Below are 27277 nucleotides of genomic sequence, written 5' to 3' on the forward strand. Positions count from 1 at the left end.
AGCATAGGGTAGGCAGGGTATGGCACATAGGCAGCATAGGGCAGGGAGGGTATGGCACATAGGCAGCATATGACAGGCAGAGTTTGGCACACACAGGCAGCATCGGACAGGCAGAGTGCTACCTGTGTGTGCCATACTCTGCCTGCCCTATGCTGCCTGTGGGTGCCATACCCTCCCTGCCCTATGCTGCCTATGTGCCATACTCTGCCTGCCCTACCCTGCCTGTGTTTGCCATACTCTGCCTGCCCTACCCTGCCTGTGTTTTCTCATACTCTGCCTACCCTATGCTGCCTGTGGGAGGTGAACCTGGCAGGGGTTTGTTCTGGGAGTTTATTAGCAGTTGGAAATAGCCATTAAATGGTCCCTAAGGTGTGTAATTATATGCTGGGGGTTGCTGTGCTATCCACAGGGAAAGAGGAGGCATATGGATTTAAGGGTGTGTCTTAATATGACATAATATAATTCTTTAACATATGAATGATGGTTGTTATCCCTACAGCGACCATTGTGATAAAATGGGTGGGGTTTGAAGTGGGTGTGGTTTAAAATGGGGGAGTGGCCAAAACTGGCTTCCATTAGCGGCCCTCCACCATGTATGCGAGAGAAATTCTGGCCCTCGGCACCGCAGAAGTTGGACAGCACTGAACTACGGTATAGGCTGTGTCAGCTCTATATTGGATAAGAAGCTACAGCCTAGTACATACAGTAAATACAGTGGGGCACATATTACAACGTAAGAACATCTAGGCATGCTTTTTGAACCCCTCCAGTACGCTGCTTTGTGCTGTCCCTGCCTGAGCTGTTTTAGCATAAGACCCAGTGACATCAGTTAGGACCCATGCAGAGATTTTGCACTGTTGCGTGAACGGCATTTATGCCTTTATCCACTTTGCCTTCTGTGACACAGTTAGGAGGCAGATGTAGCTCAACATTCCTGCTCCTAGGGCTTGATTTATGACATGCAGCCTGCAGATTATCTGACAGGGCACGCAAGATGCATTGCAGGTAGGCATTAGGTGTCTAAATGAGATAATCTGTTATGTTTATGGTGTTCTACCCTCTTCATTTTTCAAAATATCATATTTTCATCTTGAGGCTAGATTAGCTGGTAAGTGCAAGATGTACTGTAAGTCATTTACTAGAAATCAGATTTTAGCTGTAACGGTTACTTTCTAGTGATTCAATATACACTGCAAAATATATTTTTATGCTAGGGTGAATATAACAACAGTCCAACTAAGCAAAGGACAGATCAGCTTTGTTTCGGGACAGCAATTCATCCCCTTCTCCAGCAAATAATTAGGCTAATTGGAGTCCAAAATGTTTGCATAGAGCACTTACATGTTTAAATGATTCTCTTTGAGGTAATAATTTTAATTAACTTTGTCCCAACTGGGAGATTGGCCTAAAGCCTTTCAGCTGGTTGCCAGATGAATTCACATGTCAAATATTGATTTAAACAAAGATTCCATATAAGTTCCTCACTCAGTGGATAAAGTGCAGTTTTATTATGAACGGCAAAGAGTTTGTATTGTAAGAGCTTTAATTAGGCAAGCTACGATAAGAACATAGAGCAATATGAAGGGGATGTGATGTGAAGGCAATCAGAAAAATAATTCTCTGTGCAGAAACTGAGGGGAAAAAGAAAACTATGACAATTAAACATAATTTATTTACCTCTGCTTCTTAAAGCAGCATGAATACTGAATACAGTTAGGGTTCAATTATATCCTCAAATAAGTGGAGGTGGCTCTATAAAATATTACTCATTATCCACATTCATGTAGATGATATATATATATATATAGAGAGAGAGAGAGAGAGAGAGAGAGGGAGCTCTTTTATGTTAAGGGAATTGGGAAAACCGAGGAAATACGAGGTTTGTAAAATCCATTAAACAGTTTTTTTTAATAAATCTTACTGTTCTGCCTGCAGCCTCTTATGCTTCTCCATCTGTCTATTTCTCCTGTCTTTTCACTCCTACCTATCTATAACAACACATTCTCCTACCTTTTCATCCAACTGTGTTCTACTACCTCTTCATCTTGCTGTACTCCCCTTTCCATCCTATCTCACCCCTGCCCGGGGCACTGCTGTCATGAAGTGTTTTGAAAAACTTGCCTCAAGCAGCAGCACCTTAAAAGTGACAGAAGGCCACTCCTGGTAACTTTAAAAGCCAAGTTTCTGTTTTTTAAACCATAAATTTGGCTCTTCTAGTGCAGAGAGCACAATTGAGCTCTCTTCAGTATGGATGTGGCCCCCCTTGACCCCCTGTAACTTTGATTTGATTCTAGTGAAATGTTTGCATATGCAAGGTCTTGTATTTGTATCCTGCACTGCTGGGAAACAGTGGAGTTATATAAATAATAACATTGCTTCACCAACACTGCAGGGGGAGGGAGGCAAGAAAGACTAAATGGCACAGTGCAACTATATAGAACTGCATAGAGTACATTTTGATGCAAGAACCTTAAATGACTTGGGTTTTATGTGCAACCACTGACTGTGGGAAAGTTTGTATGAACACAACTGTAGTAGCAGACATAGATGACTCTTTATATATCCCATGCCCACCCTGCCCTGTATAAATACACAGAAGTGTTGTCCAGACTCTCATAGTTGCTGCAGCTTTGAACATCTTATGTTTACTTTTGTAATACTTTTTTACCTCCACCATACTGCATTGCCTTTTGCACATTTTGTGCTCTATTACCTTTTCCCTTTGCCCTCCTTTTCAATATTTGTCACCTGTTGCGGTGAGTGGCATCACTCGTTATTCATATTCTTCCGGTGCCATCTGACATTTCTTTAATAACAGGAAAAGGAGGTCACAACACATAAATGATGCAATAACTGCTTGTGATTTCCATACATTCCAAGTATACCAGCTAAAGCATCCCCCTCAAAAAACACAGCAGGGTTTCTCATGGGTTTCCAAAGAATATGTGGGTGGCCAAGGGTTACAAAGCAGTAGGCATTTTAATAACCACAATCTTTTAACAGCAAATTCGACTTGTGTAACTTACTCTCTGTTTGGCTACAGAAATTACTTTGTTCTTGACTTAAGACAGGAAATATACATCCTAAATCCAATTATTTCATTGTATTTAATTATACAGTAGCAACTGATTCTAATTCATTTTTCTCTTCAAATCTTTGACAGCAATATTTTCATGATTGAATAATATATAGGACTAAATGAATAATGTATACATTTTAATTCATAAAAATTCATAAAAGTCATGACAAAATAAGGCATAAAAATCCACTCAAACATTTGCCCTTATTTATATCAAGCAGATCTTCAAATTCAGTGGAGGACAGAACAAATGATTTTCAAACAGTTCTAGGTATTTATTTGAATGGCTTTTCTGAATTGTCCAGTTTCTGCTGAGGCTGAATCACAGCAAGGATTTCTCCCAGACTAGGACCCTTCCCCCCACCCCTGAGGGACAATGAGACATGCCATGTTGTGGCTTTAGATTGTAGCTTCCAATATCCACAGCAACTGTGGATATATGGGTTGCTGAGAGTAATAACCTATGCTTGAGGGGAAGGCTAGATTGGCTGAAGCAGTGATTTAAAATTGAATGACAAGGGCTTCAACACAAAATAGTTTTTTTGGTATATTTTATTGTGCAAAAAAATTTTACTTTATTACTGAATATTTGCTGCCAGGATGAAGTGAAACATTATCCATGGCTTACTAAAGGCTCCAGCCTTGCTTCCTGTGAAGTCTACAGTAAGTAATAAAGAATATTCTCCTTGGTAAATTACATCGCATTGCCTTTTGATGTTGGAGTAAGCCCTTACTGATGGTGAATCCAAGGGCATATAAAGATTTCATTTCACACTTATTAATAATTGCCAGAAGCATTGTAGCTCAATGCTGTATTAGTAAGTTCACATCTATACAATTTATTTTCAGTTCTTGCATGCGTAATACAAATATTTTCAGTTGTTAATTAGTAATAAAGTCTATTTTATTACAAATCAACATAACTTGAAACTGCTGACTTGATAGACATTGAAAGTCATGTGAAAGGAGAATAACAAATGGGAAGTGGGTTTGGACGGCATTAGGTTAATGCTAGCTTTGGAGATCTGTCAGCATACTCTGGAACAGCAAATAAGAAACTTTGAATTCATTTACACTATGAACAGTTGGAATTGGCACAAATATGATACACCTGCACTGCTGTTACCTGAAAATATTGCCTTGTTTCAAGGGCATGAGTGTGCCATACATGGGGAGATATCAGTTGTTGGCTATTGCATGTGATTAGCAATGCTGTGATTTGCCAGTGCTTATCACAGCAAAAAGAATTTGCTGATTGTTGAGCTGGCAAAGCAGATGGACCAGTACAATTCACGCAACCATAGGTGGCCACATTTCTTCCAATATTGTTGTGTGTGCCCCCAGTCGGTTTTTTATGTCAGCATTAAGGTGGCAGATTCATTGTTCATAGTGTAAGGGGAGGATTTTTTAAAAGTGGGCTTTTCAGATGTACTTAATGCACAAGTACAGTAGAGTAAGTGGCAACCCTTTTGTAGAACTCGGTAAGAATTAATTGGGCCATTTTAACAATGTTATCAGCTCACTATCTTCCTAGGAGGATGCATGATGACCATTGTTATTGTGAAGACAATATTATCTATTCCCAGCGTAATACACTACAATAAAACTTAATTTAGGCTTTGGTTTAGGTTGCATGAGATGTCAGAGACTGAGAAATGACTCATACAGCTTGCTTGTATTTAATTATCTCATTTAATACATCCATGCTCCCCGAGTATTATTTAAGGATGACGCAATAATAAAAATGTAATCTTATAACATGAATGAAGTAGATAATACTTAGATAAGGATTCAAATGATTGACTGTAACCTTTACATTGAACAAATGATAATTTCTAGAAAATGTCATATTTATATACTGTGGTAAAGCTTTTGCAAACATTGTACTAATACAGAAGACTTTGTCATACATTCTGTGCTACTAAGCACCTGTATCTTTTATAGTTTATATATGGTGCATTATATAAAATGTCTATTTCCCAGAAAATCCTCCTTGAAATATATTAAATGAGTACTTTTATTTTTAATAGAAATCATAATACAAAATAAATATCTGTCAGATAATATAGCATTATTTGTTAAATAAAACAGGGGCATCTTAAGCAAAAAGGGGCAGAGGGAGATTACTTTATATGTTCCCTTATTTAATGAGAGAATTTAGTTAGCAGTGCTTAAAACCAGACAAGAATGGTCATATTTCAACTGATAATAAAGCAGAGAAAGGGAATTTCAACACAGTTGTAAGAAGTTTTGCATAAATACCCCCCACCCCCATTCTGAATATGCTTTCAGACTTCAGTTACAGACAAGTGGACAATTGCAATATACATTAAAGACTTACCACCAGTCCACTTTAGGTGGCTTGCAATTTACATGGTCCACTTAAGACTGTATCCCAGCAAGAAAGCTCTGTGTGTAGTCCCTGTTCTGTGATTTCCATCAACACAGTTATGGACCACATTTATGTTACACACCCTGGTGTTTTAATGACTGCTGTTCCGTAGTGTGCCAGAGCCCTAGTAAATATCAATCAAAGCAATGGCTTTGGAAGAAAGTCTCCCAAGAAAGTTCTTTTCAAAGGATTGAATGTCATTCCTAACTCTTCTCACAAAGATGAAATGTGTATTTTCCAAAAACTGCAAACTCCTTACTTCAACCAACAAGAACTCAACATACATGTGATTTGAGTTGGTCACCCCCCACAATTCCCCCTCAAGCAGGGCAAGGAGCCCACAGTACTGTCTGAATGTCTTCAATCAATTACTGATCTCATTACTGACTCTCTTAACATTGCAAAGCATATTTGCCCATGACTTGTGGCTGCCAAATAAGGGACTGCATCCATGTGGGCATGAAAATGAAGATACATACACATCAATTGTGTGCAATTTTATTGAAGCCCCATTGTGTGTGTAGGTACATTGCACAAAGAGGACTAGTCAAGTGTAGTTGCAGTTGTGCAAACTATGCTGCAGTTACTGCAAGAAAAATTCCATCCATTAAAGGTACTTGAGTGTAAACCTGATGCTTTTTTGCACAAATGCATCTTATGCAGGAGAACCCTGGAGCTACTGCCACCTATGAACCTGGTGGTAGCTCAAGGATTCCCACACCGTCCTGTATTAATTGAAGCAGCAAACTTGTGCCTAGAGAATCAAACACACTTGTTTTTCACTGTTGAGCTCCGAAAGGGATGTCATCAGAAATTTTCAGTGGAATTGCAATCTCTGCTAAAGCACTTGAACTTTGACGCATCAACCACAGTTGTGGCAGATGCATCCCCCTTGTGGATGAAATTAGATTTATTGGGGAAATGCCTCATTGTGGGTGAACAAAATGACACTTGCATTTGAAACACTGCACACTGTGGATCAGTAAGTAAACGACCCCTATTATTTTGCCTTTTAAAAGGCACCAAAACTTTAAGCGGCTGCTGCTTTTCCCTCTCCAGCTCCACTGGTTTACTCTGTGAGATGGGTTTATTTATTTTCTGCTTCTAAAAGGTTTGAATTTGGCAGAATTTATTTTTCTTCTGACTAAAAATTATTTGCACACAGTGCTGCTCATTTTAAACATCTCTCTAGGTGGAGTTTTGCAGCTCGGTGAGTTACCCCATATGGCTAACAATCTCAGTGTTTAGATTAGGGAAATGAGATGCATTCTTAAGTAGTAAAGTTGATGACTGAGTCTCTATTCTGTAGTTATATCACTTATTGTAATACATATAGTGCAATAATTTCCTAATATTTAAATACTCTAGTTAAAGGGAAACTATTGCAAAAATTAACATTTGATATGTACAAGAAACTTTTAGAGGATAATACATTAAAAAATAATCATTGGTATGGTCTCCCTTTGCCTAGAAGATGTACAGTATTAGAGTTGTCTAATTATTATTGATGATTTTGCAAATTTTTGCACTCATCACTAGTCAAAATAACCACAAAAAGAATAGGGTCGCACACAAAGTGCACTTGCGGTTTCATCCATTTTGGCACATGGGATGCAACACTACAAGACATGCAATGGGGCAAATTCAATGCTTATATCCCTCAGTCAGGTTATGATTGGTTCAGACTGTTGTTAATGGCAAGTTCCTGGCTGGTGTTTAAATGGAGTAAGTTAAGAAGCACCTAATAATGTAGGCTCAAGTGTTGGACACTTAGAATACCAGACATAACTTTGCTTATGTGTTGTATGGTATGTGGCATAGGTGACAACACAGGTATTTTTAGTTCTAAGCACACTTCTGTGGGAAGATTTCCAGGTATTATTTCAGTCCTAAAACATTGGCAAAGTTTGCACCAGATCCAGGGTACCCATAGCAAACATGTTTGCTAGGGATTATTGACAGGGCAGACTCTGTGGCTTTAATTTTATTAGCTATTTTTAAGTTAATGATATTGTGGGCCTTTAGCATTAAAACATATTCTGTCCAAGTGATCCTTCTGAAACCTTTTGTGTTCATTTTACGCCATATATGGATTCCATGAACTGTGATTAGGTGAATAGCAAACCTTTAAAGGAGAAGGAAAGCTACTAAGTTTTTTGCCAATAGATTAGTCCACAGTATTGCAAGATAGAACACTATATTTATTCTACCGAATGCTTTGCCATACCTAAATAAACATCCCTAAAGGCTCTCTCTTTGTTTAACATAGCAGCTGCCATATTAGCTTGGTCTGACTTTGCTTCTGTGCCTGTGGGGTCTGCTTCCACTATCCTTGGTTGTTAATCCCCATTCTCTGCTGGCTCTTAAAAAGGGAGCGGGTGGCTAGTGGGAATTTATAAGCAATGCAGGGATGTGATGCAATAGAAGGGGTCCAGGGGCTGCTAGAGTTTCATGCTAGAGCAGATATTCTTCTGGCTGTGTGCAAAAAAAAAAAAGAAATAAAGGACGCCAGAATGTTCTTGCAGTAAACTCAAACAGAACTGGTTTATTGTCTGAAACATTTGATCCGCAGGGATAAGCACAAGATGACAGCACACAATGCTCACAATACAAATGGTAGAGCAAATGAATTGGCAGGTTTAATGCAGAACAAGTGAAATAAGGTTGCGCCACTATGGAGAGTAGCTTTGGTAGTAACAAAGATCCTAGGGTTCTACCTCTAGTGGTCCAGATCCCATACAGCAGACCTGGATCTAGGAGAACAAATCTAAGTCTGATACTACTGCAGTTACTTGGCAGCAGAGCCTGTTAGGAGAATACTTCCTGCTGTCTCTCCTGGTTGGAAAAAATAAGCTGCTCTTACTATTTCTGAAATGACTTCCTAACTTTTACTTTGTTTGCTGAGGTCAATGAACCCAGCAACCAGAAGCCAGATTAAACCTGAGGTTAGATTTTTTTATGGTATTAATATTCACTTGTTTTTGTATTCATTTTTCAATTTGCAATGTAAACAACTCCCATGTTGCTAGGTTATTGGCATACTTGTTTAAAATCATAACCTGAGACCTGCAGGACAAAAGTTTCATAGTTCAAAACCACAAATAAAAGACATTAAAGACCAACTGCAAATTGTCTTAGAATACCATTGTTTACATCATATTGCATTTATTTCACTTATTATGAGCCTTTATATTTTAAAAAGATTTCTGTTCACGCCTGAATGACAAGCAATTTTTCCACTGTGAAACCCTAATCATAATCTCACTTGGATCCTTTCATTCTTTTGCTCGCAAGAAGGAAAGGGTGACATTTTTATTTGATACATTTATTCACTTAGAGTGGGCGGGCATTGGACTTTCTAATTTTGCTCCTTCTGCAATCGACAGCCAAATGGATTTAAATATAGAAGACGAATGTTTGATTCCAATTTATCCTTGCGGTATAGGACTTCAGATTCTTTTGATAGGCAGGATACATAGTATGAGCTTTTCTACCTTCCTCTTCTTGGAAGTGTCTTTTGTCACACTAATTAGCACTGCGTGCTTCCTGTTTACCAGTTTCGCTTTGTGCTGCCATCTGTGTATTTTTCCAACTTTCCACTCACAGTTTCTGTTAGCTGTAGTTCACACAGCAGCACGTTCCAAGACCTTAATCATGCCATTACTCAGAAAAATACTTAGTAACCAAAGAACATTATCCAAACATATTGTATGTTTCTAAATTAGAATAATGAGATGGGGGGAAAAAGAATAGGAAATATTATAAAAGATGTAAAGGACTTTAAAAATAAATTAAACTGGACCGGATCATGGTCAATAAAAAGCTCTCCTGTATAATCCTAGACAAACATGACAAATTCCTAAAGAAAGGGAAACTGAGGTATGCCTATATACCTATATAGATTTATCTATGCTTTCATCCTAATTTCCATTGTTTGTATTAATGAAAATCTGTTTCCTCAATATGGCGTCTATACCATAGATACACAAAACCACTTTCATACTCGATTGTTGCCCACTTATTCCTTGTACCATACTTTGTGTTTCCTGATTAGTTCTGACCTCTGGTGATTTGTCCAGATCTGTGTAAACTTTCCCATCCTAAGTTCCTGTGCTCATTGCTGACACATTTGCTATCAATTATAACTTTTTTTCTTTGTTAATGATGGAAATGTTTGAACCTTTGGGTTGCCTTTTATTGGCTACCCAACCTAATTTTTCTTTCTTTTCCTATTTCCTCTTACCCCTTCTGTACTCTTCTGCTAGAAATGTTAATAGGTACGACTTCTCTCAATATGCACCCTGTACTATTGCAAATGTTCATAAAAACTATTGAAAAGAAAAGGTGTAAAGTAAAAAAGATATAAAAATGAATCATGGAATGTTGGAATTCATCAGACCTGTCATAGGTGTATTAAAATGCAGTAGAACCCTGATTTTACACCCCGGATTTTAGGTTTTCCCAGAATTGACATAGTTTTGTGATGGTCCCATTCAGGCAACCTGCATTTTTTTCCCCAGATTTAACGTTTTCCAAGAATTTATGTAGATTTCATGCATTCCCCTAGGAAATGAAAAATCAAGGTTCTACTGTACACAGCATGTTAACACAAAATACAACAATTTACAATCTTTTCTGCTAAATATTACATAGGACTCGCAAAACATTTTTTTTTCAGTTTATTGATTTTATCATTCAAATTATCTATTAATTTTATATCAATATTGTATAGTCACTTTTTATATATTCACTTTATAGTAAGGGAATCCGATGCTGAAGTGAGTGTGTATGCCAGTAGGAATCAAAGTGCAGCAGAGAGCATTTGCTTCCAATTATCTCCATAATTATACGTCTATATGTGTATGCCATAGGTATAGTGTTTGTGTGGGGCACTGTTAGATTGATGAAGGCCGATCACAGATATAAACTGTAGATCAGAGACCTAACTGCTGTCCTACAGGTATATACAATTCTACAGTTTTAACCTTTCTTTAGAATTCTCTACTTTCTGAAATCTTAACTGAAGAAACAGCTGGAGGCTGGAGATTGCTGTAAGCATGGATGACACTATATTAGGAGACAAATATGAGCTGAATTGACACTGCATTATAAGGGACTCCCTGCAGCTGTGCAAAAGAACCCATGCTATTATGGGTCACTTGCCAGATTGAAGATTTTCCTCAGGGCGTCAGAGAGAAATTGACTAAGAGGAAAAATTCAAGCTGATGCAGATGTGGTTTCAAGAGATGTGACATTTACAATTACAACTGCAGAATGAGAAAAATTCATGATCCAACTGGTAACATAAAGAAATAGAACAGCATCTTTAATAATGCACCTTGGATTAATAATTACTTCATGGAAAGTGTATTGTAACAAAATCCAGGCTGCACAACTACATATTGTTGGTTCTCTGCAGAAAACTCTGATTGAACCTGCTCACAGCAATGTATATCATATAGTGCCTTTTCAGACCAGGGCAAACCATCGATCAAACTTTTACTTGGGGCATTTATTGTATAAATAAATATTAACCAATGGAAATGTCATACCACCTTGAAGGGAGCATTTATTAACACATTGCCATGTCTGGAAGGGTCAAAATTGAGCCTTATGACTGTCAGTGACACCTTTAACTGTCAGAGCCTAAGGAACATGCACTGATTTCTAATATCTGTTGAACTGGAAGTCGTAGTGCCCTCCTATTCAGTACATGGGTGCGAACCAAACATCAATGATTAGCAAGAGAAAATGCCAACACCTCCGAAGTGTCAGTAAGTCTCTACTAATAAGACTCTGACTGGGTCCAACCAATACCGAGACCATTTAAAGATCTTTTAAAGCAACCGTAACAATATAGAATATTTGTAAATGTAAAAGTACCTTTTTGATATTAAAACTATACATTTTATAAAATAAATGTCACTTTTCCTTTTTTTTGTTTTGTTACTTTGCATAGGACAACAGCCTTTTGTAGCAGTGCTTCCTTTCAAAATTGTGTATTTTTGTTATTTGTGTTGAATATTACACACAGTTTTCACTTACTGCCTTGGAGTACATATACATTTCTGAGGGGAAAGGGGGTTTTTAATATCAGTTTCCCTCAATGTTTAGATTGCTCTAGTTTGGGAGTTTTCCCATTGTATTGTTCTTGAGACAAGACAGAGAAAAAAAACTTCTTCAGCTTATTGCGCACATAGGGGCATGTTTATTATAGTGTGTAAGCCAACATCACCAACAACCAGACAGATCTTTGCATTTGTTATCTAGCTTGCATGTGACTGTTCAAATCTAATTCCTGATCGGTTGCTATTGGCAATATCATAGGTGATGTTGGCTTACACACTATAATAAATATGCCCCTATTAATGTGTTTTTCCCGTATTCCTCCATGCCTTCTGTCATTGACATAAACAAAAACTGCCCAATACCACTTGTAACATAAGATTTTAGGCCCCAAAAAAGCACAATGAAGGACCAAAAACTACCCACCACTACATTTGAATAAAAAGAGGCATGGGGGACCATCTTACACTGTGCACTACAAGTGCCATATGCCTTATAAAGAACATTCTTTCTGGCCTTACACCATGGAGATGGGTGGGAATAAACCCATTTAGAGTGACTTTGCAGAATGCAGAGCCATGGGGATAATGTTTATATGACAACACTATTCTTTGGGCTCACTTTGAGCAAAACTGAAACTGTCCATACAGCTATGTCTGTATTAAAGGATGGGAAATATAAATAAGGGTGACACACAGCATTACATTCTTTCCCTTTACATTCACACTTGGGAAGAGAATATAAGATGTAACTTTCAATTCATTCCGTAATATTATGAAAGCCCCAGATTGCTAATTAAAATAAGAATGTAAAAACTAATTTCCTTTTCATGATGTACTGAGGTGGTTATAATAATTATGAATGTATCATATGATTAATTCTTTCTCATTTGATTAGACTTAACAATGCCAGTTCCTAAAAATATCTGTTAATCAATCAGAGAGTTCAAAAACAAGTAAGGGATTAGAAATTATGCAGTGCATAAGGTTTATACAGGCTCAGCAGTTCCTGGTTCCTTCACATTATATGATTACAGATTTTTGTTTTCCATAAGTAGACTAAATTATAACATCTTATTATCTTCCCAGTGTTTTACAGAGAATATGCAATGCAAAATAAATGAAATTTTACAAAATAAAAAAAATATACATATTTTCTATCTATAACTGCGGTGACTTGGCTATATTACCAGTGTAGGTACATTAAATGGCCAAATGTTTGAGTATCAGAGGCCACATCTAATTCAGAAAAATATGAAGTTGATTCTTCATTTGCTGTAATAACAACCTCTATTCTTCTGAGAGGCTTTCTACTTAATATTGGAAAGTTGTTGATAAAGCAACAAGAGCATTAGTGAGGTTGTGCATTGATGTTGACCAATCAGGCCTGGCTTTCTGTCACCATTTTAATTTAATCCATAGGTATTTATTTTGGTTGAGGTCAGGGCTCTGTGCAAACCATTCAGGTTCTGACTCAATATCAGCTAACCTATTCTGTACAGACCACTTGGTGCATAGGTGCAAGTTTAAAAATTAAAAAGCCTTCTCCAACTTTTGCCAGAAAATAGGAAACAGGAAAGAATACCATTGTAGTCTATACTGTTAATGTTTGCAAAAGGTTGTGTCTAGCACAAACCATACAACAATAGTTGTAGAAGATCATTATTTCTTTTCTACCAAACATTACAGTTGCCATAACACATTCCAGTAGGTAAAGTTCTCCTGGCATCCAATCCCAGACTTGCTGGATTTTGAATTACATTATTATTACATTAATCCAGACAAACAAATTTCCACTGCTCTACATTCCAATGGCAGCAACCTTTACACTGATGTCTGGCCATTAACTTTAGTATTGTTAAAGGAAAGCTAAACCCTAAAAATGAATATGGCTAGAAATGCTGTATTTTATATACTGAACTTTCTGCACCAGCCTAAAAGTTCAACATCTCTATAACAGTAATGACCAGGCCTTCAAAGCTGTCACAGAAGCTCCCCATCTTGGATCTGTTAAGAAATGCCATTGGCACTCACATGGTCAGTGTGCTCTGGACACCTGTTGAAAATCTAAGCGTAGGGGTTGTAGATAATCAAGGAGAAAATGAGGAATCTGATTATTAGCCTATTTTATTTGTTATGGTTTAGTTCTCCTTTTAGCTTGGACTGCAGTTGCTTGCTCGCAAAAACATGCTACTAACTAATAGTGTAGACCAGATCATACAGTAATAACAGCTGGAAACTACTAAGCAAATGGCTAGTGTGTTTATGATTCCATTGTAATCAATACATTTGTAATTTCAGAAACCCATTGCTTTATCACACATTCTTATCTAAACCATGACCTGTGTCTACTGTAAAGCATTGGCTAATTTTGTTTTCTTTGAGCAGTCTATTTTTTTATGGACAATATAATATCTGTGACATTTTGTGTCATCAACAGATGAGCTGAGCTGCAATAATTCTTCCAGCCAGTGTCATTTTTATAGCTTCTTCTCCAAAAGCAATATTTTTATGGAACAGGGATACAGGAATAAAGCCAGAGAACGACTTCATTTTGAAAAGGACAGAATCATATAAATAGGACTACATCTACCCAGGAGGGCAAGCCATCATTGACATATTACTTTGTTGCAGTGCTAGTATTGCTGCTGTAATTTCAGCTCCACAAAGCTTGATGTCTTTTGCCATCTCCTAGATATTAAATGCTACTTATTTTTTATAGATTCAATGGACTGTGGAGCAGAAGTGGCAGAACAGCGTATTAGACTGTGACTAAATATGATGTTGATATATTGATAGTGATATACTGCAATTTCACCATGATAGCTGGAAAGTAATGTTTAGAAGAAGTTAATTGTAAATAAAAATGAGGCTTCCTATGTCATATTTTTCTTTATCATTAGAATAGAAGGAGGAGAACAAGAAACATTATATTACTGGGGGGTGGGGTAGGGTGAAATTTAAAAGGGTTCACTTCATTTTGAAATTTGAAATGCCAACTGGTGCTCCATAGCTGTTGATGAACTACAATTTCATTACAAATAGGGATGCACCGAATCAAGGCTTTTTTTGAAGGATTCGGTTTCGGCCGAATCCCCGGCCTGAACTAAATCCTAATTAGCATAAATTATCCTATGCTAATTAGCATTTGGAAAGGGTTAAATGGTCAGGGGGGGAATGTTTTTAACCCATTCTGATCCTAATTAGCATATGTTAATTAGGATTTGGTTCAGGATGTGCAGAATCCTTCAGGGTGGGTTCAGGGGTTCGGCCAAACCCAAAAAAGTGGGTTTAGTGCATCCCTAATTGCAAACATAGACAATGTTGGGATACTGAGAAATGTACATCAGCAACAGTAGAGAGCTGCATGCCACAGGCACATAATTTGTATTATTAAAGGAGATAATTCCATAATTCAGCAATATAAACAGTTATGTTCACAACCTTAACAATATGAGTATGAATATGCTGCAGTGATAAACCCTATGTTGGGTTATCATGATAGACTTCAAACATTTTTGAGACCTTTTTTCATGTTACAACTTAAAGTGTAGAACACTTTTAAAAAATCCAGAAGATCATGGAATCGTGGAATTTATTGACATCTCTGAGCAAACTCAACCTAAAATGATACAGTTGTAATTCAGCTAATCCTAAATCCAATGTGTGTCTTCTGTCATTAGCCAGACCAACACTCTATTATATAAATGTGTTTTTGTTTAGAATCTCATAATTGCCTGAATAATTATCGCACATTTTACAAACTGCAGAAAAATTAGTGGAACACATTGAAGTCAATAGGCGTTTTTTTCACTGTGTTTATTTCCACACAAAATTAATGAAAGCCAATGGGCAGTTTTTTCCGCACAAAATACATTGACATCAATGGGTGTTTTCCTGTGTGTTTTTTCACACAAATGCATTGAGGTTAATGGGTGGTTTTGATGAAAATTTTCACTCCAACATTTTTGCAGCACTAAAAATTTGCCACAGGGATAGCTTCTAATGACGTACAGTTCAGTTATTCTCTGATACAGGGAGTCTTGCTCTTTTACGCTTTCATTTGACCCTTTCTCTGATTTTGAATTGTATATTCCTTTCTCAATGCATTATCCCTTCTAGCTTTCCTTTGTTAGTATTGGTTAATTCTGTTGGAAATCGGTATTTCAGAAATGTTATATTTATAATTTATGTATTTTATAACTATGTATGTAGAGTATGTGCTGAGCATAATGGACTTATTTACTGCCTGCGGTGTGGCTTGCCTAAGTTTAATTTCAAATGTTTACCGGTATATCCCATGTTGAATGTACTGGGATAGCAATTGCTTAAATCTTAAACGTCCTATCAAAGCTGCAGTTCACCTTGAAATAAACTTTTACACATTGTTATACATTGGTATTTTGAGACAAATTGCAGCTGCCCTTTATTTTATATTCATTGTGGTTTTTGAAATATTAAACTTCTTGCTGTATTGCTCTCCAGTTTGAAAGGAGCATTTATCTTGCTGCTAGCATCCAGGAGATAGTTTGAATGACACATTGGAAGATGATGCCCTAAATAGAAATATACGGTATTAAAGAATAATGACCTAGCCTCAGGATTAACCCACTTTCTGGTTGTTGGGATCAGTGACCCCCACATAGAAATTAATATTTCCAGTTGTGAAAAGCCAGAATTGAGAAGCAAATAAAACAAAGAAAAATAAACTGGAGACCATTTGAAAACTTCCTTAGATTGTGTGTGTCATATAGGCAGTTCATTTAACCCTTCATAAGCACACCTAAATAATTACTTTGTGGGTGAAGTTCAACTGCAGCTTTATTGAACATTAAACAGATCCTTACCATAATTTAATGAGATTATTGGTACCAAAGAATCATATATTCCTTTTATAAATAACTGACCAGTGCCAGCTATCACCAGGTGATGGGCATGTGAGGTATAAATACCCAAAAATTTAGGGTGGGATTTACAAAAACTTGCCCTTTTTTGTGGTTTCAAACAAATATAAATCTGAAAAAAAATTAATTTACACAAATGGCAGTCATTTATCAAAACATTACACCTGAAAAAAGCACAAAAAAGATGCAGAAAAGCCATGACTTTTTCAACTTGTCACAAGATAACAATAACTTCTTTGTAGTCAAAAAAGCCCCAAAACCTCTAAAACCATGAACCATTGTTGCATAATAAATTGCAGAAAAGTCACGTTTTTTTAAACACATTTTGGGTTTTTGGCAACAAAAACCCTGACCCAAGATAATCGCTACTTAGTAAATGCACCCTTTAAACTGATGGCAAGGATATCATTTAGTGCCTTAGCTGTGACAATATATGTTCTCATATAGTAAGGCAGAGACATTACAAAGGTAAAAACCATCTAACAACAACCCCAATCCCCAAACTCGAAGAAAAACAAAAAGTAGGCTTCAACTGCTGGGGACCAAAAAGGAATGCCTTTGCTATAAATCTGCTTTTTAGCCCAATCCCCGTGGACTATGGCTTCCCTTCCCACCTTTGTTATGCACTTTGGTGCCTATAAGAAAAACTGTAAAATAATGAGTTCATTTTACAGGGAACTGAGGCTTTAATCTGAAGCACTTTGCAATTATACATAAGTATTATATACAGTACATGTACATTATTGAGCTAAGGCTACCTTCATTTTGTGCTTTCACACTACTAATTTGAGAACCTTTGCTTCGGTCAGTAAGAAAAGTACAAAGTATAAAACATGTTTATTGTTTCTCCATCCAAATCAGGATAATGATGATGGTGATTGATTATTATATTTTATTATTAAAATTACATGATAAAGTGTTTGTAAATCAGATCCGAAAAAAAGAGAGACCTGGCTGCTGTGTTTGCAAAACAGCTAGTAAATATACTGGTGCTATATACCTTGATTATGGAGATTTAAATAATATGTTTAATTATGGAAAATTGTATCCAACATATAGATGGCCATTTATTAACATTCTCGTTTTTGTGGTTTTAGAGTTTTTTGAAACCACAATTTAACTAATTTCCAATAAACAATGTCTAGTCATTAATTAAATGATCCGAATTAAAAAAGCCCAAGAAATGTAATTGCTGAATGAAAACAAAAAGAATACAAAACCCACCAATTTTCATGTTTTTATGTTTTTGAATCTATGAATCTATATGGTATTTCAAAAGAAAAAAAAACCCTGAAACCCCCTAAAACCACAAATTAAATAAAGATTGTTACAATGTGCCTAGGACAGCTCCCATTGACTTCTATATGACCTTGAAAGCATTTAGATGGTGAAGTTTTGTATTAGTGGTTTTCATAATAAACAATAATTGGTGCTTTTTTCCACAAAAATTTCCAGTTTTAGCGCAAAGAAAAGAATCGTAAAATATGAATGTTAGTAAATGCCCCCTATAATGTGTGCTCAAATTTTTTTTTAAAAAAGGTGATATTATAGGATGGAAGTATGTCTTTAATGGCACAGTTGAAGAGTTACTTAGATTTTCAGTGTTTGTTCCCTTAAGGCAGATGCTATCTCACTTGAATTCAGTGCTAATTATAATGTATTTTCTAAAATAACTGTAAATAGGATGTGCTTATCTATGTGCACGTGTGTGTACATGCACTAGAGCAAATGGAAGAACACATAAATAGGAAAAAAAATGCATGATTAGCCCAAAGGCATTTGCTAGATCCAAGTTTTCTCTGTTATTATCAAGCTGCTCAATTAGCACAGATAGTAACATAAGAATGACTGCAATGCAAGCCATTATGTGTAGAAATAAAGGAGAGCTGCTGGATGCCAATGACTAATGAGCAATATTTTGGGATTAACAAAGACGACCAAAAGACATGTTTTTTTTGACCGAATCAAATGTAAAAGAACAGATAAGACTGAAGTTTGTTTACTCTAATAAATAATTTGAAATGAAGTTGGATATGGTTGCCATTTTGCTTTAACCATCAAAGGTGGTTGGGACAGAGTCAAGCTGTTACTGGTGGCCTCTTCCATGTCACAGTCAGTGGTTCATCCATGAGAGTAGTTTGTTTGTATATATATATATATATATATATATATATATATATAATATACTTAGGAGAGTAGTGTAGCAAGACATTATCAAAGTAACAAGCTAGGTGAACACACAACTTGTCAAGGGAAAGGTAAGATTCACTAATACAGCCATCCTTTTAGGTTGTACTGTTACCAGTTGTGCTAAAGCTGCTAAATTCAGCACGTCCATTAGTACAAAGTCCCTTTCCAGATAGCAACAGTAATTTCCAATGGCTATTACAAGTATCTCAGAGGCTTACAGAGAGCAGTGATCTCCTAGGCAGTCTCAAAGGGATTAGCTACTGTATATACTTTAGCAATATACTGCAGCAATAGACAGTGGGCTCTTATTGATACAAAGTTTGCTCCAGTTTTAATAAAACATAGCAACCAGTTAGCATCTTTATTATGTATTGGTGCACTTCTTGATAGAAAATATCTGTTGCTGTTGATTCATAGAACTTGAACAAAATCTGTCTGCCCAATATCACCCTGATGTACAGTGATTAACACGGACTCTATCTGCCTGACACTGTGTACACTGGTGGATACTGAGTAGAAAATTCTTGTGTGTGCATTTCCTTGTTGAAATCCAGCCTGTATGTGCAGAAAGGCAAATACTGTTCCTGCCAGGGACTGCACACATGGGAAAAAACTGGCAGAGAAAATGCCTGATGTTGGCTGTAAATGATTAGACTGAATACAAAGTTGATGTGGAAATAATCTGTAGTGATTGCCCATGGCAATACCAATTGCTATGTTACTAAACTGTGTGGAGGCAATATAATTTACTCCCCATATTCCCACATTGCAGGGGTTTTGGATTTCTGTTCAAACCAAATCACCCGGATTCCATTCTCATCGCAAGAATGTGGATCCTATGCCCTATATGTTGTTGTTACCCATAGCAATACATTAGATGTGTTGCTTTTAAATGGGTGACCAGATAATGCTAGCTGCCGATTGGTTGCCATGGGTTATTGCACCTGGGAAAACATGTTTTTCGTTACATAACCTCCCAAAATGTCTTTCATATTCATTATTGAGTGCAGCAAAAAAACCTGAACTTTTGCAAGATTTGAAAATTTTCTTTTGGACTATGATTAATGCACTTTTTATACTAATTACAGTTAGTATACTAGAAATAATTTGTTATCTTAAACTACTATGCAATGGGTTTTTGTATTAATATTTTCATATTTAGAAGTACAGGTATTGGATCCCTTATCCAGAAACCCGTTATTCAGAATTACGGAAAGACCATCCTCCCATAGACTCCATTATAAGTAAATAATTCTAATTTTTAAAAATGATTTCCTTTTTCTCTGTAATAATAAAACAGTACCTTGTACTTGATCCCAACTGAGATATAATTAATCCTTATTGGAGGCAAAACAAGCGTTTATTAAAGAGTTTATTAAATATTTAAATGATTTTTAGCAGACTTAACTTGTGGAGATCTAAAATACGAAAAGATCCCTTATTCGGAAAACCCCAGGTCTCGAGCATTCTGGATAACAGGTACCACTGTTCTCTGTAAGCCTCAGAGACACTTTTGCCATATTGTCCATCGGGAATCTCCTATCTGGAAAGGAGCTTTGTGCCAATAAACATATTTAATATGTATTTAGTAATGAATGTTATGGGCTAGTGTGCTATCTATGTAGAAACTACAAACATATCTGTGCATATGTCAAGCAGGTTAGTGAGAATCACAAACTACAAGACAGAATATCATTTCGAATCCATTAAAAAGCTGTCAAGGAATTGATTGATTAAAGCTGTTTGATGTTTAAAGCCAAATAATATGAACCAATTTTAGAAGATAATGACAAGTTGCTGGGTAATTAACTGCAGTAAATGTTTAAAGCCCACGACTAATAAATACACAGGGAAATAGAGGATTCCATTTCACTGCCATCCTGCATTAGTTCATCTATTCTAATTTGCACAATGAATAAGCTGACATGCACAGAATTGACATGAATGAATCCTACATTAGTTAGTGGCCATCAGTCTATTATGTAATCAAGATTGTACAGGGATATGCCACATTTCCTTGGTTCATCAAAAAGCAAAGACAATAATGTCAGGAAATGACAAAGGCATAATAAAAGGTAAATACGCCAGCAGGAAAAGAAGGAGAATATGGCATCAGCTGTGCTGTAGGAGCAATATAATTTTACAAGAAATAAATTGTCTTTGTTACAAATTAACCACAAATCTTGGGATGCTTACAAAGATTTATGTTATCCCACATGAATTTCCAGTGGTAATTAAATGTTGAGGTAAGCTGTCTGATCTGGGACTAATTGCTTCTAATGACCTAGGCACTCAAAGGACTGTCAGCCAACACTGGCTTGTAAGCACTTGCTGGCATGGCAGCACAAAGGGCCTTCTAGCCATATGACTTACCTGCTTTACTGTAACATAGCAGTAGGGTCTCTTATCTCAGAGTATACACTCTTATCTCATGTCTTAGGATATACTCCTATTTATAAAGCTGGCCATACACGTTTCAATATAATCGCACAAAACATAGTCCAGTATATTTAACACTTTTTGGACCTGCACCCAGGCACCAGCAACCTATACGTGAGTGCCGGCATCTCTTTGGAAGTTTACTATATATATATATATATATATATATATATATATATATATATATATATATATATACTGTGTAGAATAAGACAAAAAAGTGTCAGCACTCACAGGATTTAAAATATTTGAAAAAAGATAAATTTTATTACAAAATATGAAAGAGGACATTAGTCTGTAATGTTCCTTTTTTATATTTTGTAATAAAATTTATCTTTTTTCAAATATTTTAAATCCTGTGAGTGCTGACACTTTTTTGTCTTATTGTACTATATTTGCTCTTGCACCCAGGTATAATCATTGTTAGTGGTGTGCACCAACTGGCTGTCTATATACTGTGTAGTGTATAGAAATACTGAGAGGCAAAATCTTATGATGGACAGTTGCCTTTTCACAACCCAGCTGACTGAGACCACATAACTTTAAGAAAATGTACGGCATTCTCTAGACACAAAGAGGTACCTTGTTCAAGTACATTTATTGTGCACAGAATAGAAATATGTCTGCATAATAAAAAGTGAATTGAACATACATTTTATACTCGGCTTTGTATGACAATGTCCCTTTTCCCTCTTCTAACAGGAGCTTTTTACACTGGAATGCAAGTTTAAGGAGTCGGTTTTTGAGAATTATTATGTTATCTATTCATCTATGATATACAGACAACAAGAATCTGGTAGAGCCTGGTTCTTAGGTCTAAATAAAGAAGGACAAGTCATGAAAGGAAACAGAGTCAAGAAAACAAAACCAGCAGCTCATTTTCTACCCAAGCCATTGGAAGGTACGTATCATACACCCCCGGAGAATTTTAGTTTAATTGATTCATTTATGAACACAGTGCAATGTTCAAAATTCAAAATTAAGATGCAAAGTGCCACATTGTTTGTTTGTTTGTTTTTTTTAATCAGCAATGTGTTTTTCCCAGAATTCCAGCATAATCACAGGTACCCACTAAGGCGTTTCAGCTGCAGTGCACCAATAAAGATGCAAATTAGCATCCAATTTACTTGGAAGCAAATCAGTTTGGACAATGGAGTCAAGATGCTAAGAAAACCTAGAATTAGTACCAGCTCCAGGTTTGCATTCATCAGAAGGCTGGACAGGTGCACTGGCACTCATTGTTGATTATGGATGCTATACATTGTTAATATTCACCATCTATTTTTTAACTCTGCACTGAAAAAAGGAATATAACCTCATGGCACTCCTTCATATGTAATTGTTTACTAAGAACATTAATGTCACTCATCAGCAGTCATAGGAGCCACCCGTATTTACTTTTAGAACAATATAAAGAACAGTAAAGGCAAAGTAAAGAAATTCAGGCAAAGTTTAGCCTAGTGCACATGTTATAAGGTTTAGGTTGCACTCTGAATACATTTGAATAAAATATCAAAACAGTGGCCAAAGACATATGGGTTGTGTAATAAAAGGTGAAGAGTTTGCTATAGGCCTCAAAAATCAAACAGGCTGCTAGGGGTTCATATTTATAGGGGTTCAAGTTGTACCTTTATTACACACAATGGAAAGACACTTTTCTTGAGAAAATCCATCCCCAAGAATCAGCATTGAACACAGAATTAGGTATTGCATTTTGTAAGACACATAAAAGATCAAATGTTGTTTGGCTTCTATGTAGGTCAATGTGCCTTTTCAAAATGTTTCTAATTAATCAGTAAACTAAAATGTTCAAATTACAATTATGTCCAAAGACACAGATCCATCCAGTGACATTTTCTCTTGAGACCCAAATGTAATTTCAAACTTTCCAAAGCAATAATGTGATTAAGATTGTGTCACTGAAAATCACTGCAAAACTTTAATACTTGATTAGTTAATGGTTTTGTCATGTCATTCATGCTATTTTCCTCCACAGGAAATCAAGGTCAATAATTGGTTGCCACATTCTGTCTTTCTTATCCACCCAAGAACATGGCTAGCCAACTAATAGGAATGCTCTTAATGCTGGATTTCCATGGTATAAATCCCTGAATGAAAATATAATAACCCAATATTCTCAGGGGGACCAATGTGTCAAAAGGATTAGTAACATTGCAAATATGTGCATGTGATATCATAGAGTAAAGATTAGTAATTATACCATATATTGCACATTGGGTAAAAATTTTATCGAAACCTTTCAAGACCAATAATTGTTGTTTTTTTCCTGATCATGTTAGAAAATCAGAGCTAAAGAGACTTATACTGTGTTAATCTGCACTAAGATTGCCAATTATAGCACCACCTTTGGTTCCCTTCAATAGCACTCTAACAAATAATTGCAGTCACATTTGTTCTGTTGTTAGATGAGTATTAAATGGTTATTTTAACATACTGCCCTAAAACTAAGTAACTTTTTGGCTATTACATTATGGGGCACATTTACTAATCCATGAACGTCCAGAAAGCGTCCGAATGCATTTTTTTCGTAATGAACGGTATTTTGTGATTTTTTCGTAAATTGTTGTGACTTTTTCGTAGCCGTTACGACTCTTTCGCAAATTGTCGCGCCTTTTTTGTAGCGTTACGACTTGTGCGAATTGTCGCGACTTTTTCATAGCCATCGCGCCGAGTACGAAAGTTTCGGATTCATTCAACCTTCAGTATCGTGACTTTCCTTGGGCCAGGTTGGAGCTGCAGAGTGCCATTGAGTCCTATGGGAGGCTTCCAAAATCATGCTAAGTCTGAAAGTTTTGCCCACCGTTTATGAGCGCTCAATACGGAAAAGTCGCGACAATATACAAGCAAATCGTAACGGCTACGAAAAAGTCACGACTTTTCACACAAGTCTTAACGGCTACGAAAAAAGTCGCGACAATTTACGAAAAAGTCGTAACAGCGACAAAAAAATCGCAAATAATACGAAAAAGTCGCAAAATGTTTGTTTCCAATCCGAATTTTTCCCATTCGGATTCGTGGATTAGTAAATCAGCCCCTATGTGTGAACTACTTGAATCTATAGATCAAAGTGTGGATTTGGAAACAAATATATAAATATAACTATATATATATATATATATATATATATATATATATATATATATATATAGCCAGGTCAGGTGAGAGGCTTCCGCACATGCTCATAGGGGACATGTATGCCCTGATGTCAAGAGACAGTAATACTACATCATTGCGGAAGTGGAGACTTGCCTGATAGATGCAATCCCCAGTCAAAGGAGGAAATGCTGATCTGCAACAACACCTATCAACACCTAAATTACTGATAATATGATACCTATCAAGCAGATTCCCAGTTATGCAACAGTTTTTATAATTTTTATACATTATATAACATATTTATAGTTCTTATGTACATATATCTTATATCCAAAGGCTCCCTGCTAATAGCTGGTCAGGCTGGTACTTTATGCAATTGGGAATTATTAACATTACTTGTTCTTTTATTGGGAATAAAAGGAGGTTATTGATATGCACTCAAGTTGGTCAGTAGGGTTACAATTAGCAGTACTTCGTAAAAGGCTCCTCTAGCCCTTTAGGGACCTTTCTTTTTCTCCACTTCCCTCCACTCCTCTCTTTCTAAATTATTTTGACATCAGGAAATACCTGTGGAGATTATAGTTTAATACTTTCTGTTTAGGAAACCTATGGCCACCTATTGACTAAGGTGCAGATTTATCAAAATGTGAGTTTAGACCCTAATACATAAAAATTCACCCATGTTCTATTCATTGTTATGGTATTTTTAAAAGCATATTAGAACTCACCATTTGATATATACATGGGTGAGTTTTATGTATTAAGCTCTAAACTCACATTTTGATACATCTGCCCTTTAATGTAGGGATATTTTGACTATAAAGCAACCATCATTGGTTCTGGTCCTAAACTCACTGCATCTCACTAAACTACATACAAGTTACAGCATGACAGTCTGTTTAAAGAAAAGATTATGGATTTTGCCAACTGCCTTGTACATTAATTTTTACACTGGAATACATTCTAGGTCTTTTTCTGTTTCCTCTTGTCATCCATATCTTTTTCATTTCTCTATTGCATTCATACCAGACTGTTTCATAAATGGTTAAAATGGCACCCTATATATTAGCCCCTAATTTACTGTGCAAATGTATTTTTATTCATATGTTTTGTAACGTTCACAACTTTAAAATGTTGTTTTCCATGGGACATACTGCCCCTCCCATGTGCTGTTTCAGTGAGTAAGTAAAACCAATACTGAGACTGTACAGTTTGCCAGTACTTTCCCACATAGGCATTCTTGGCAACTGAAGTATTGTTTTAATACAGAAGCAGTAAAGCTTTTGTTTCTAGGAAGTGGCAATTCAGACATTCCATGTCCCTATGCCCAACCAGCTGCAATGCCAAAATGCTGTAACATACCCACAACCCATGATTAACACAAAATTTGCCCCAGGAAAATGTAGCTGCTGTAGAAATGCTTTTTGTGCCATAAATGTTAAAGCGAGTTTGTTGGTTTATGCTTTGCTACAAGTCATCCATGCATTAAATTGACTCTATAGCAACAGACCTGTTCAGGAAACCTACAGTTACTAACAGCTTTTTTGCATTGCTCTGTTGGACATATTTCAGCTAGAAAGAAAGATTCTCGGCAGAGAATGAGATACTGATATACTGTATAAAACATCAGTCAAAAAGCAGGGGTTGTGTATTTAATGTGAGCAACACAAAGTGGAACACCAAAATCCTGTATCATACTAGTCCAGATTCACTTCTAGATTTCCATCTAAACATCAATGGAGTTTCCATCTAAGTGTCAATGGAGTCTACACTCAATTCACTGTCTTAATTTTAGCATCAAGCATTTAGCATTTAGCCGCACAAGTCACACATGGCGTTTTTCCGCAAATCCCGTTTTCATGGTGTTTAGCGCGTCATAGCAAAAAAAATGCGTATTTTCGCTAGAATAGCTTGCGTTTTTTGCGCAATGCTGTGCCAACAAAGTATTTTTCAGAGAAGTTTTTGCCCTTGATCCCCCTCCTGCATGCCACTGTCCAGGTCGTGGCACCCCTAAACAACTTTAAAATCAGTTTTCTGGCCAGAAATGGCTTTTCTAGGTTTTAAAGTTTGCCTTCCCATTGAAGTCTATGGGGTTCGCAAAGTTCGCGAATATTCGCGGGTTTTGGCGTAAGTTCGCAAACATGTTCGCAATTTTTTTTTTTTTTAGGTTCGCTACATCCCTAGCAGGGATTCCCCCTGTGTGTGACTGAATAAATGCAGGGGAGATCCTCACACTCTATTCTATTCTGATATAATGAATTAACTAAATTAGCAAAGGCCAGAGACAATTCCTTGGATTCTTTACCTTTCTTTTAGTACAGTCTGTAGTTATTTTCAAAAGCAAGTATCTTTTACACTGTACTGCTCAGAACTGTACACAGCAGTATCATTTATAAGGGACACTATAATGCGCGAATACCATTTAATTTAACATTGCATTTTTTATGCCTACATTCAATGAAATCTGCACCTGTTCTGTTCCTGCTGCAAAATGGTCACAACTTTACTGTCATAGGGGCACATTTAGATACAGTTCAATAAAGAAAATCTTCAAAAATCCTTTACAAGTAAGCAGCAAGCAGTAGAAAAAGTGCTTTCCCCCTTTAATAAATATGCCTCATACACCCAAACCATGTGTCCATTGTATGTAATTAACATCTGCCATATGTTATCAGTACACAGGTATACAAAATAATTTGCATATATTGTTTTTTTTTTACTTTTACTAAAAAGCACATGCATATACATGATAATATAACATACAGTTATGGCATTCATCATCTGGAAACCCATTGTCTAGAATGCTCTGAATTACATAATCGCTTTCTCCCCAAGAGTCCATTTTAATCAAATAATTCTGTTTTTTTATACTGATTTCCCTTTTCTCTGTAATAGTAAAACAGAACCTTGTACTAGATCCTAAGAGGTAAATAATCCTTATTGGGGAAAACAATTCTATTGGGTGTATGTAATGATTTTTTAGTAGACTAAAACTATACCTTATAGAAAACAGTTAAATTCTTCTGCTCAAAACAGAAACACTTGTGAAACACATTTTAAAAAAAGGCTTTGATAAATACAAGAATTCATT

The 27277-nt window shown here is 36.3% G+C and overlaps 1 protein-coding gene across 3 annotated transcripts in view; it reads left to right on the forward strand.

Annotated features, from left to right (window-relative positions):
- The window catches only part of fgf14 (fibroblast growth factor 14), a 343788-nt gene that overhangs the window by 308231 nt on the left and 8280 nt on the right, over positions 1-27277 (forward strand). For all 3 annotated transcript variants that reach the window (XM_018091121.2, XM_018091122.2, NM_001142824.1), the window contains one exon: positions 21772-21970. In XM_018091121.2, the coding sequence (XP_017946610.1) occupies positions 21772-21970 (199 nt within the window). The remainder of the gene's footprint in view (positions 1-21771; positions 21971-27277) is intronic.

The sequence above is a fragment of the Xenopus tropicalis genome, chromosome 2 (genome assembly GCF_000004195.4).
Source record: "Xenopus tropicalis strain Nigerian chromosome 2, UCB_Xtro_10.0, whole genome shotgun sequence".
In the NCBI taxonomy this organism is placed as follows: domain Eukaryota; kingdom Metazoa; phylum Chordata; class Amphibia; order Anura; family Pipidae; genus Xenopus; species Xenopus tropicalis.